This window comes from Dromiciops gliroides, chromosome 3 (genome assembly GCF_019393635.1).
Source record: "Dromiciops gliroides isolate mDroGli1 chromosome 3, mDroGli1.pri, whole genome shotgun sequence".
In the NCBI taxonomy this organism is placed as follows: Eukaryota; Metazoa; Chordata; class Mammalia; order Microbiotheria; family Microbiotheriidae; genus Dromiciops; species Dromiciops gliroides.
Window position 1 is genome coordinate 399,135,656 of NC_057863.1, and position 13,116 is coordinate 399,148,771.

Here is a 13,116-nt window from a genome sequence, read left to right on the forward strand (position 1 = left end):
ATAATACAAAAATCTAAAGATCAAAATCAAGATTTAAAGCTAGAGGATTTGTACTTTTACAAATTAATTTGGGGGGCGGCTAGGTGGCGCAGTGGATAAAGCACCAGCCCTGGATTCAGGAGTACCTGAGTTCAAATCCGGCCTCAGACACTTGACACTTACTAGCTGTGTGACCCTGGGCAAGTCACTTAACCCCCATTGTCCCGCAAAAAAAAACCAAAAAAACAATAAAAAACAAACAACAACAACAAAAAATTAATTTAAGGGGCAGCTAGGTGGTACAGTGGATAAAAAGCACCAGCCCTAGATTCAGGAAGACTTGAGTCCAAATCCAACCTCAGAAGCTTGACATGACATGTACTAGCTGTGTGACCCTGGGAAAGTCACTTAACCCCCATTGCCCTGTAAAAACAAAACAAAACGCAAAAAAACATACACACACACCAAAAAAACAAAACAAATCAAATTAAAAAAAACCCCACACCAAAAAAAAATTAATTTAATTTGAAAAAAGAAAATGCTATGCCTTGCAATAAATTTATAAGTTTAATATGTTTTCTCCTTTCAGGATAGAGGGAAAGAATTCTTGGGGACTGTTAAATGTGTTAACTCTTTGGGTGCCATGCTTCAATTCTACCCCTTTTTAAAATTAAAAAATGCCCTTCTAAAATGTTTTAGCTTTCTACACTGTTACACAGAATACTGAATATAATCACCCTTTCTTGAGGATTCAGAGTTTTCATTTTGATCAACTATTGTATGGTTTACAGAAGTTGAGACATCTAATTTGTTCTAACACAAAGTTATACCCTGAAGTATGCTTTTTTGTCTTATTTGCCTCTCCTGAAAGTGATGGACAGAACAATCCCCAGGAAATATAGGCTTCTTACAAAACTATCTCCCAACAGTGGCTTAAGCAGCCTTCACTTGAGTTTTTCTCACGTTTAAAAACTTATCATTTTCATTAACTTATCTGTGTTGTGTCCCTTGGCATTTTTGCAAGATGTCAACTGTGTGGGACAATTATGGATTTGAGTCAGATTAAACTCTGAGGATGGAGTATGAAAGATACCTAGCCCCCCCAGAATAGCTAGCCTCTCGCTTTGCCTAAAAGTTAATTGCTTATCAAATTCTCACTTTCTCCTTTAAGTTTTATTGTTGAGATAATGGACTTGGGACAGTTCTGTAAACTTTGGGGATGGGGTCTGGGAGATAATCCAGTTCCCCAGTAAGTTTTATTCCTTGTCACAGTTCTACCAATTAGCACTATTTACTTTATTTCTGCTTAGTTCTCACATGCCAGCTACACACACCTTAGTTTATGGCCTGTAATAAAAAACTCCCCTCTCACATGTCAGAATCCCAGTCCCTGTCATGGATTAATTGCAGTCAGATAAGGGAGTGATTTCTGCCTCCCTCTTTCTTTGACATTCCTCAGACTTGTACCCCTTCCCCTTCTCCCCTTTGTTCTTGGACATGTCTCCATACATGGATCATGAGCTGGACACGCACCTTGGGTGAGACAAGATTGGATGTTAGATTGTGAGCTCATCCACTCTAGGTGTACGTGGGGACAGTCCTTTTCAAGATTACTATAAAAACCTAAAAGATTGGGCATATCTTTGCAAGACTTCAATGTGTAATTGGGTTTTGCCCATCCTCATGAGGATGTAATAAACTTGTCTCTGCTTGACTTGGTGGTCTCCTCGATTTATTTGGGTAAACTGAGACAGTTTGTCCCAAACATCAACTACTTCAACCTTCCTAGTAAGGTTAATCTAGAATTACAAAAGACTAGATATCACGTAGTCTAACTCCATCATTATGTAGATGAGGAAAATGAAGTCCAAAATAATGGGGGGGGGGGGGGGGCGCGGGCGCGGCTAGGTGGCGCAGTGGATGAAGGCCCTGGATTCAGGAGTACCTGAGTTCAAATCCGACCTCAGACACTTAACACTTACTAGCTGTGTGACCCTGGGCAAGTTACTTAACCCCCATTGCCCCGCCAAAACAAAAAAAAATATTCTGTAAGTTGCCCAAGTCTACATGGCTAATGAATGGCTACACTTCAAGTTCCTATATCCATCACAAGTTCTTTCTATTACCCAACATTGCCCTTCACAATAGTCTTTTTATCTCACTTCACTATCTTAAGTTCTTACTCAGGAAAAGAGGAATTTAAAAACTTAAACCACATTATGACATTATCTTCCCTGATTAGAAAAAGTATCATCTCATGGATTTTTTAAATTTTGCTGCTATAGGTCATTGAAAGAGTTCATTTTGACAACTATAGGTATTAAAACCGTTACATACTAGAGGTGGTTGTCCTTTGAAAAGTAAAGAGGTCCTATGGCCCCTTCCTCCATTTCAAGCAAAGTGCCAGGCCAGTCACGTTCACTCCTTGATTATTCTCTGAGCTCTGTTCTTGACTCTCTCGACTTCTTTTTCTATCATAGTCTCAAATATCTACCATACCACATCTAATCTAATTCCCCTTTTCAGGTGAAGAATGTGGACTATAAAATTTTACTACTTTTCATTCATTACTGATATAGTAGATATCTGAACATATTATACAGTGATGAATAGCACAGTGAGACTCTCTACCACTCTCTGGGCAAAATCAATTCACCGACAAAATAAGCATATCTTGCTTACCAGTGAATCCAGGTAATAATTTATATTACTATACCAGGTCTAAATAAAACAGATTCCCTACAGAGTATGGGGTCATGCAGATGTCACTACCTACAGATGATATGATGTTGACTGAATCCAGCTTCAAAATAATATAAGGTCTCCAAGATGAAATTCCTCAATCAATCAGCAAGTATTTATTAAGTGCTTTTATGTGCCATTCATTGTGTTAAGTACTGAGAATACAAATAAAAACAAAAACAACCCCTGCACTTAAGGAGCTCATATTCTAATGGAGAAAGACAAAATGCAAATCATGTACATTTAAGAATATGTAGGGAAAAATTAGAAATAATCTGAGAGATGACATTAGAATAGCAATTGGGGGACAGGGGAAGAGAAAATACAGTGAAAGGTCTCACATAAAGTAGACTTTAAACTGAGTTTTGAATGAAGTCAGGGATCACAGGAGGCAGATGTGAGAAGGGAAAGGCACAGAAAGATGGACTGCCATATGTGAATAACAGCAAGAAACACAGTAAAGGCTGGATTCTAGGTTTTGTGGAGAAGGCTAAAGCATTAGGACTAGAAAGGTAGAAAGGGGCAAGACTTGTGAAGAGCCTTCCTCAAAAAATAATGGCCATGGGGCAGGTAGGTGGCACAGTGGATAAAGCACCAGTTCTGGATTCAGGAGGACCTGAGTTCAAATCCACCCTCAGACACTTGACACTTACTAGCTGTGTGACCCTGGGCAAGTCACTTAACCCTCATTGCCCCACCAAAAAAAAAAAAAAAAAAAAAAAGAATGGCCAAGGAAACTATGGCAAACAGTTGCATAGTCCATAGTATGTTAGTAAATCTAGCTGCAATAGAAATTGCTAAAGGACAGTGAATTGGGCCAAGAATTGAAAAGAATAGGTTGGATGGTTGGGTTGTATTTGGAAAATTGCATAGACCATCACAGTCTATTCCTACACACACACATTTTAAGACCAATATCTTCGTATTAATGTTACAAAACTTGGAACACTAAAATCTCTGAAGAATCAAGGCCACGGTTTAGGCAGGAGGTAAAGAAAACAGATGATGTAGTGAAAGAGTATTTGTGTACTCCACTATCCCTTCTGTTTTCTCCACCAAGGAGAATGATGTACAGAATGAGAACAAAGGAGGCCACTGCTAAGAAGAGCCCCTATACATAGCATAATATTTATAGCAGCACTTTCTACTGAAGCAAGGAATTAGAAACAAAGTAGATGCTCATCCACAGGGAAATGGCTAAACAAACTGTAGTACATAAAATGTATAAATCAAATAACACAGTTCTATGGGAGAGGGGAAAAGAAATAACAGAAGAAAGTTAGGCAATATAAAGACAAAAAAGTAAAAAGAAAAATGTATTTTTTTAAAAGAATGGAAAAGATAACAAAAAGAATCAAGAACAAAATGAATTTCAAGCTACATGAAGATTTAATAATGGGCCCCAAACTAAATCAAATTTATAAGAATTGTTAAGGGCTAAAATTCTAGCTAAACTGTCTAAAATATCTAATGAGTGGTCGCCAATAAATTATAAGCTTTAGCAAGAGTTAGACTTTTAAGCATTTATTAAGGAGAATAAGAATTTGGTAAAGAGAGAGAAAGGCCTAGATTTCTATCTATTAAAGGGAGAGCACATTTTTAGCTCCCTTCTCCGCCAGCGTCCCCAGGAAAGAGAGCCAGACTGAGCGCCAGTCTCTTCCTTCCTCCTCCCACTAGCCCGCGTCACTTCCTGACGCCAAAGAAAAGACTCCTGGTCTTGCCCTCAAAGACCTTCACTTCATGGGCGGAACTCTTCTACAGTAAGTCTCCAGCAGGTGGTGTTATTCCAATCGTTACAGAATCCAAGGGGGCAGCTAGATGGCACAGTGGATAGAGCACTGGCCCTGGATTCAGGAGGACCTGAGTTCGAATCTGGACTCAGACACTTGACACTTACTAGCTGTGTGACCCTGGGCAAGTCACTTAACCCTCACTGCCCTGCAAAAAAAAGAATTCACGTCATTCCCCAATTGAGAAATGGTTAAAGGATATGAACAGGCAGTTTTCTGATGAAGAAACCAAAGCTATCTATTCCCACATGAAAAAATGCTCCAAATTTCTAATGATTAGAGAGATGCAAATTAAAACAACTCTGAGGTACCACCTGGCACCTATCAGATTGGCTAAAATGACAAAAAAGGAAAATAATAAATGTTGGAGAAGCTGTGGAAAAATTGGAACACTAATGCATTGTTGGTGGAGCTGTGAACTGATCCAACCATTCTGGAGAGCAATTTGCCCAAAGGGCGATAAAGCTGTGCATATACCCTTTGACCCAGCAATACCACTTTTGGGTCTTTTTCCCAAGGAGATCATGGAAAGGGGAGAGGGACCCACATGTACAAAAATATTTATAGCTGCTCTTTTTGTGATGGCAAGGAATTGGAAGTTATGGGGATGCCCATCAATTGGGGAATGGCTGGACAAGTTGTGGCATATGAATACAATGGAATACTATTGTGCTGTGAGAAACAATGAGCAGGAGGAGTTCAGGGAAACCTGGAGGGTCTTGCATGGGCTGATGTTGTGTGTCGATCTACTGTGATGGACTATATTCTTCTCACCAATGCAATGGTACAGAAGAGTTCCAGGGAATTCATGATGGAAGAGGATCTCCAAATCCAGGGAAAAAAAAGAACTGTGGAGTAGAGATACTGATTGAACCATACTATTTCTTTTGTTTTTGGTGCTGTTATTTTTCTATTTTGAGGTTTTTCGTCATTGCTCTGATTTTTCTCTTATAACCTGACTAATTCAGAAATATGTTTAATGTTATTATGTGTATATATATATATATATAGCCTATATCAGATTGCCTGCTGTCTAGGAGAGGGGGGAAGGAGGGGAGGGAGGGAGAAAAATCTGAAATTGGAAAGCTTGTGTAAACAAAAGTTGAGAACTATCTTTACATGTAACAGGAAAAAAAATAAAATAACGTAATAATAATAATAATAATAACGGGCCCCAGAATTTTGCCAAGAACTGATAGTCAAGTTCATGGGCTTCTAGCCTGAAATGTGAGATTCTATTCCCATCAGAATATTAGTTTCTTGAAGACGATAACCTTTTGTCTTTATGCCTTTAATGTCAAACACAGTATCTTACACATAACAGGTGTTCAGTAAACATTTGCTGAAAAGAATTGCTGAATCCAACTTCTTTTTTGTCCTAAATGAGCAATGCAGAATAGTGGGAAAAGCATGCATCTGGTTTTGGTGGACCTGGTTCAAATCCTGCCACTAGTACTGTCTATGTGTGGCCTTGGATAAGTCCAACCTCAATAGAACTTTATCACGAAATTAAAGAACTTGCATATGATGACCCCTAAGATCGCCCCCTTATAGTTCCTTTCACCTCAGAAACTACAATCTTACTGAATGATAAATTCTATTTCTGGAATAAAGGAATTTAAAGAGTGATGGCTAAGAGTGTTGTTGGTGATTTTTGAGAAATCAAAGAGATGCTTTTTTGGAAATGAAAACAGTAATATTGTACCGGTTTTCAAAAAAGGAAGTTGGATTCAACAATTCCATTCAGAAAATATTTACTGAACACCTATTACATGCAAGATACTGTGTTTGGCATCAAAGACACAAAGAAAAAAGGTTATTGTCCTCAAGAAAGTAATATTCTGATGGGGACAGAATCCCACATTTCAAGCTAGAAACCCATGAGCTTAACTATCAATTCTTGGCAAAATTCTGGGTCCCATTATCAAAGGGATAATTTGTGAGCATTTAGAGAAGTACTAACTGTAATCCAAAATGGGATCATCAAGAACAAATTATGGGCAGCTAGGTGACACAGTGGATAAAGCACCAGCCCTGGATTCAGGAGGACCTGAGTTCAAATCCAGCCTCATACACTTGACACTTACTAGCTGTGTGACCTTGGGCAAGTCACTTAACCCCCCCCCAATCAAATTATGAGAGGCTAGCTTCATTTCCTTTTTAACAAATTATTTTAAACTTTAAAAAGACTATATGACAATATATTTATACAGACCTGGAACTCAATGAATAACTATATTTATATAGGCATGAGAGTATACTTCCTCTATCCTTGGCCACTTACTACATTAAGTTCTGAAGACCACATTTCAGTAAATTAATTGTTAAGAGGGAGAGTGATCAACATGATGACAACACATAACCATTCTGTAAGAAAATCAGCTAAAACAACAAAGGATGTAACTCTTAAGAAAAGATTGGGAAATACTGTAATCTATGAATGTTTGAAGGACTATCATGTAGAAGAAAAATCACATAGAACATACCTAGAACCAACAAGTTGCCAAAAGTAAGATCTTTTACTAAATATAAAATTTCTTAACAATTGAAACTGTCTAAAAACCAATGAGCTGCCATGATAAACAATGAATCTCTATTACTTAAGGTCTTCAAAAGAATATTTGTCAGCAATATTGTAAAGGGGATTCCTAGCCAGGCAGAAAGCTTACTCTGAGGTTCTGTCCTTGTAAACAATAAAATCAGGAAGATAAAGAATATGATGAAAACTCTATCCTGACTTGAAGGATTGGGAGGTAAAACCACTTTATAAAACCTTGGTAAGACTCAACTAAGCCAAATCATTCAGAATTACAGTTAAGTAGAAAAAATTGAAGAATTATAAATGGGGAAAATGAAAAAGATCTACAAATTTTTCTTTTATAAACTATTTACATATAAAGGACAGTAAGGAAACCACAAAGAAGTGCTGATAGAAGAGGTAGAAATGGCACTAACGAAAACAGACAGAAATGGCAGTTGGAGAAGGTCAAGTACACAGAAAGGAAATCCATGGTAGAAAAAATATAATATTGAGGACTTTGAGAGATTATTAATCCAAGGTAGCCAAAGAAAGTAAAGATAAGAAAAGAACCTGAACAATGTCAATACTAAACAAACAACTACTCAACAACTACCAACCTATATATGCCTTTTTGTAAAATTTATCAATTATACACATATCAAGGACAGCTCTGATGAGCATTATAGTATGATGAAAAAAGATTTTGCAAAAAATATTCCAAAATATACAACTTTACTAACATGCAATTTACCAAAAGATAAAAAGAATGCAAATCCTACTATGCTTATTAGTCGGCTATAAGAAAGCACTTAATTTCTACAGAGTAAAAACACTTTTTAAAAGCTCTCTGCCAACCAAGTATACTCCCCCCTCTACAACAGACAACCTTGGAGGGATTATCTGCAGATAATAAGATGCTCCTGTCTGCGGATCCTAAGTGCACCAAGCCCCAAAGTATTGCAAAACCTTGCAAAGCTTCCTGGATGAGATCTATAACCATTCGAGAGTTTGGTATAGCTATCCATAGAAGGGAGGCGGGGAAAAAAGTAGATTCCTGTCATGGAGTTAGATGCGGTACACCTTCAAGAAATAAAAATATCTTCTAAGATTTCCATCCAAAAAAAATCCTTCTGAAAATATATTCCTTGTGCAAATGGGCAAAGCTGGGCTCAGAATTAAACTAGAAGGGGCAGGTAGATGGTTCAACTGGACAAAGCACCACCCTGGAGTCAGAAAGACCTGAGTTCAAATCCAACCTCAGATACTTACTAGCTCTGTGACCCCGAACACTGCCCCCCTCCCCCCACAAAGAGTTAAACTAGTCAGGAAACTAGAAAACTTATTCAATGACCTCCAACATCTTTTAAAAACAAAAGCCCATCTTTTAAATACCAGATTTCTACAAATGTTGATGTAAAACAATAAAGTGTGAAAATCTACAATCTCTGAAGAAATAAAAATGAGACACATTCACCAGGCAATAAATGTCTAAGTGGTAGATATAAGCCAGCTGCAACACATCACATGGAACAAAGGAAATAAAATAAAGAATATACTCGAATAAATGTACATCTAAAAAAATTAGCTGATCACATGGCAAAAATAAGATGTGTGATGAAGCTATGTGCTCTACTGTTATCATCTAGATATTACAAGAAAGTAAAGACGTCCAACATGACATCATCTGTGTTAAATATATGAGAGAACATAGACAAGATTCACAAATGATAGGTTTCGATCTGTAACAGTAGATGAAGCATTAACATCGATAAGATGTTAGTGTCAAGTGTCTGAGGCTGGATTTGAACTCAGGTCCTCCTGAATCCAGGGCCGGTGCTTTATCCACTGAGCCACCTAGCTGCCCCCTTTTCTTTTCTTTCTTTTTTAATAAGATGAAGTAACAAAGTTAGGTGGCTTCATAATGGTCACACAATTAATAAATGTTGAAGTTAGACCTTGAACCAGGTCTCTCTTAATTCAAAGTCCAGTGACCTTTCCTCTATGACACAAATTGCTCTTGCTAACCTTGAATGAATTTAAGTGCTTTGATGGGAACAATAAATATATTTATTACTTTAACTTTTTATCCAATGGAAAATTTAAACATATAAAACTGTAGATTGATGCTGTGAATTTCAAATGCAGCAAATATACCACAACTAATGTCTGGATCCCTGTCAAAACTCACTAAAACTCCTACTTACATATTTGTCAGGTTTATAACTGCTAGAACAGAATATAAGATTGTCGCCAATTGAAAACTGAATTTATTTTTAATATGGAATTCAGGGACAGCTAGGTGACGCAGTAGATAGAGCACCAGCCCTGGATCCAGGAGGACCTGAGTTCAAATGTGGCCTCAGGCACTTAACACTTACTAGGTGTGTGACCCTGGGGGGCAAGTCACTTAACCCCAATTGCCTCACCCTGCCCCCCCAAAAAATGGAATTCAGTGTGATATAGTAGAAAGAGTACTGGTTCCAAGATCAAAGGAAGTAAATCAAAACTACTTCTGATGTTTACTACCTGTGCAACTTTGGGAGGGGTCACAACCTCACTGACACTCTTCCTCATTTGAAAAAATAGAAGGTTGGACTAGATGTTCTTTTGCATTCCTTTGGCTCTAGAGCTAAGCTCCTATTGTTAGATGTTTGTGCTGTATTAATATACAGCAATTTCTCAATGCCAAAATATAGGTAAAATACAATGTCCTCTTTTAACCTCCTAAAAAATATCAACAGCAAAAGTAAATAAATGGAGAACAACTTTTTTAAGATAAAATATTTCCCCAATTTGTTTTATAAATATAGTAGATGTAAAACTATGTTCTCAGGGGTAGCTAGGTGGCGCAGGGGATAGAGCACTGACCCTGGATTCAGGAGGACCTGAGTTCAAATCCAACCTTGGGCAAGTCACTTAACCCCAACTGCCTCACCAAAAAAACAAACAAAAAAAACCCTATCTCAACCCTTAAATATCTGTGAAGATTATTCCAATGTAAAATTATCTTGCTTGCAATTTCATCATTTAAAGAACTATTTCTAAGAAAGAATATGAAAAGATTAAATAAGAAATATCCTAGGTTTAACTTACTCTGTTATGTAATATTTTGTTGAACCCTTTAAAACAGACATAGCCTGAATAACATTCTCATGACCACATTTAAAATCAGTAACATTTTGGGGGCATCTAGGTGGTGTAGTAGATAGAGCACGGGCCCTGGAATCAGGAGTACCTGAGTTCAAATCCGGCCTCAGACACTTAACACTTACTAGCTGTGTGACCTTGGGCAAGTCACTTAATCCCAATTGCCTCACTAAAAAAAAAAAAAAATCAGTAACATTTTTAAAGTAAATTATAACCAAGCTTAACCACAATGCCATGTAACTATATTATACTGTCTTTGGTTGACTATCCATATCACAAAACCACATGTGTAAACCACAGAGCTGACACTATGATGTTATTTCACCTAATGTTCTGAAGGAGCCATTCAATGACATCAGACAAAGCATTTGTCTAAGCCTTTAAATAGAAAGAACTCAATAACTGAGGCTTCTAAGATATAAGCTAGGCACGCCACAAAATTAAAGGGAATAGGTGAACTATGTTTAAGCTGATAGCTGCATCAGTATTTTTTTTTTTCGGGGCAATGGGGGGTTAAGTGACTTGCCCAGGGTCACACAGCTAGTAAGTGTCAAGTGTCTGAGGCCGGATTTGAACTCAGGTACTCCTGAATCCAGGGCCAGCGCTTTAACCACTGCACCATCTAGCTGCCCAGCTGCATCAGTATTAAAGAAAGATAAGGTTATTCCCAGCACTGAGCAGTAAAGAGCTGATCTGAGGAAGTTGTAAGAGTATTAACAGAATTACAAGATGATTCAAATTCCCACTTAAAACTGCAATGAATCTCCACATTGAAAACACGTTTTTATTGAAAAATCAAATCAATCATTTCCCACAGCCCATAAATGATTTTTGAATTAGCTGCATGTGGTACTTAAAATAGGAAAAAAAATAGTGGTGATTTCAGGCCCTTCTTATAAAAGGTGGGATAGCATTTCACCTTACTCCAAACTACACTCAGCATAGGCTGCACAACCTTTTCCCCTCCCTAAAAGGGGTAAACAAGATTTGATTGACTAATACAGTCATAGTAACTAGAGTATTTTTAGGAATTTATCTGAAATATGACCTCTACAGCTATATTTCTTATGTGATTCATTAAGTGAACTTACCTCCAAATATTTAATTACAGAGGGATTGTAGTCTATGGTCTTCCGGTTCACAGCCTTTCTCATTCGTTTCCCATCAAATGTGAGCTGCTGCATTGCCTGCTGCTGTGCAAAGTCTGGTCGTTTGTAAAAGAGCTGCCTTGGTGCCTGGTGCTGGAACCGTGGCATATGGAAAAAACGAGGTGGAGAACCAATTTCTGTAGCCATGGTGTTGTTTTCCTTCTAGGACACTAAGAAATTAAAAAAAAAAACTTCCTTTTAATACAAATATAGCAAAACATGGTTCTCTCAGTAAGCATTTTTTTGTTTTTGTTTTTTTGGCACGGCAATGGGGGTTAAGTGACTTGCCCAGGTCACACAGCCAGTAAGTGTCAAGCATCTGAGCCGGATTTGAACTCAGGAACTCCTGAATCCAGGGCCAGTGCTTTAGCCACTGCGCCACCTAGCCACCTCACTCAGTAAGCATTTTAAAAACATGCATAGTTAATGACTGCTTCACATTTTAATATTTCATAGCAATGTTTTTTGTGGCAGGAAAAAAAAGAGAACAATCACTGATTGGTTGATGGTTGAATTGTGGTATAGGAATACAAAGGAATTTAAGAAATGACAGATATGAGGAATCCCGAGAAATATAGAAAGATTTATATGGGTTGACAGAGTAAAGTATCAGAAAGTTGGTTTTCACAATGATAATAATGGTGGGTGCTAAATTCTAAGAGGAAATCAAAGAATAATCATAGCATACAATTTTGGGGTTACAGAATATATGAAGAAATGTACCTCTAGTCGATCATGGAAAATCTGGGAGACTAGCTGAGAAATGGTGCAAACACTGTCAGATGAAGTTGCTACTGGTCAGTTGGTTTTACTGAATTATTTTTCTTGGTTGTCCTAATTACAAATAAAGGTTCATTGGTCATGGGGTGAAGGAGAAAAATTAGGGGGCAAATTCGAAAACTACAGAAGGCATCAAACAATTCCTTTTGTAAAGGTTTTTTTTTTTTAATGTATAGAAGGTCAAAGAAAAACTGGTATGAATAATCTGTCATTTTTATGGCTCCACTACTGAAATTTAGCATGATGAATGTAAGTGCACTGAGAGCACTATTCTGTTTTTTCTTTATAACTCCAAAACATAGTAGTGCCTGGCATATAGTAGGCAGTTAATAAACTTTTGTTGGATTAAACTGAACTGCAAAATACATGTCAATTTCTACCTCAAAAGAGAGAAATGAAAAAGAAAAGGATTCTGGGCAACTGTACAAATATGTAAAAGCTGAGGTAATCCTGATATTCAATGCCACTAAATACCATATATGGCATACAGAGTGTCAGAAAATTCTCTAATAGCTTAAAACTTTGCTAAGACTTTGGGGAAACACTATACATTGTTTGGGTTTTTTTTTAAAATACCTGTAATGTCAAACTCAAATGGAGGGCAGGGGGGAGAGACCACCACTAAACTGCATATAAGGATCCCTGGTCATATAATGACTTTTAAAAGCCACTTATTAATGTTATCTATGTTCTATTATATTTTTTCTCCCCTGCCAAAAAAAAATCACACAATAATCTAGATGCACTTGTGAGGGTCCAGAGGATGCAGGTTTAATATCTCTAATTTACACAATGAAAAATTCAACTTAAGTAGCAACATGTCTCTTTTACAAAAATAAGAGTCCTCTCTCAAAAAAGGACTACAAGTGCTTCAGAAAAGAATGATAATGGGGTCAAAGAAGTTTTCATGAAAGGCTTCATGAAGTAGAATTTTAGCTGGGTCTTGATGACAGTGCCTGACTACAAAGAAGGATGAAATAAAAGGCACTATAACAATGCATGGAACAGG

At 37.3% G+C, this 13,116-nt stretch overlaps 1 protein-coding gene across 7 annotated transcripts in view; it reads right to left on the reverse strand.

Moving 5' to 3' along the window:
- The window catches only part of WDR33 (WD repeat domain 33), a 127,003-nt gene that overhangs the window by 74,324 nt on the left and 39,563 nt on the right, over positions 1-13,116 (reverse strand). For all 7 annotated transcript variants that reach the window (XM_043996590.1, XM_043996589.1, XM_043996591.1 and 4 more), the window contains exon 2: positions 11,271-11,497. In XM_043996590.1, coding sequence (XP_043852525.1) covers positions 11,271-11,474 — 204 coding nt within the window. In that variant the 5' untranslated portion in view covers positions 11,475-11,497. The remainder of the gene's footprint in view (positions 1-11,270; positions 11,498-13,116) is intronic.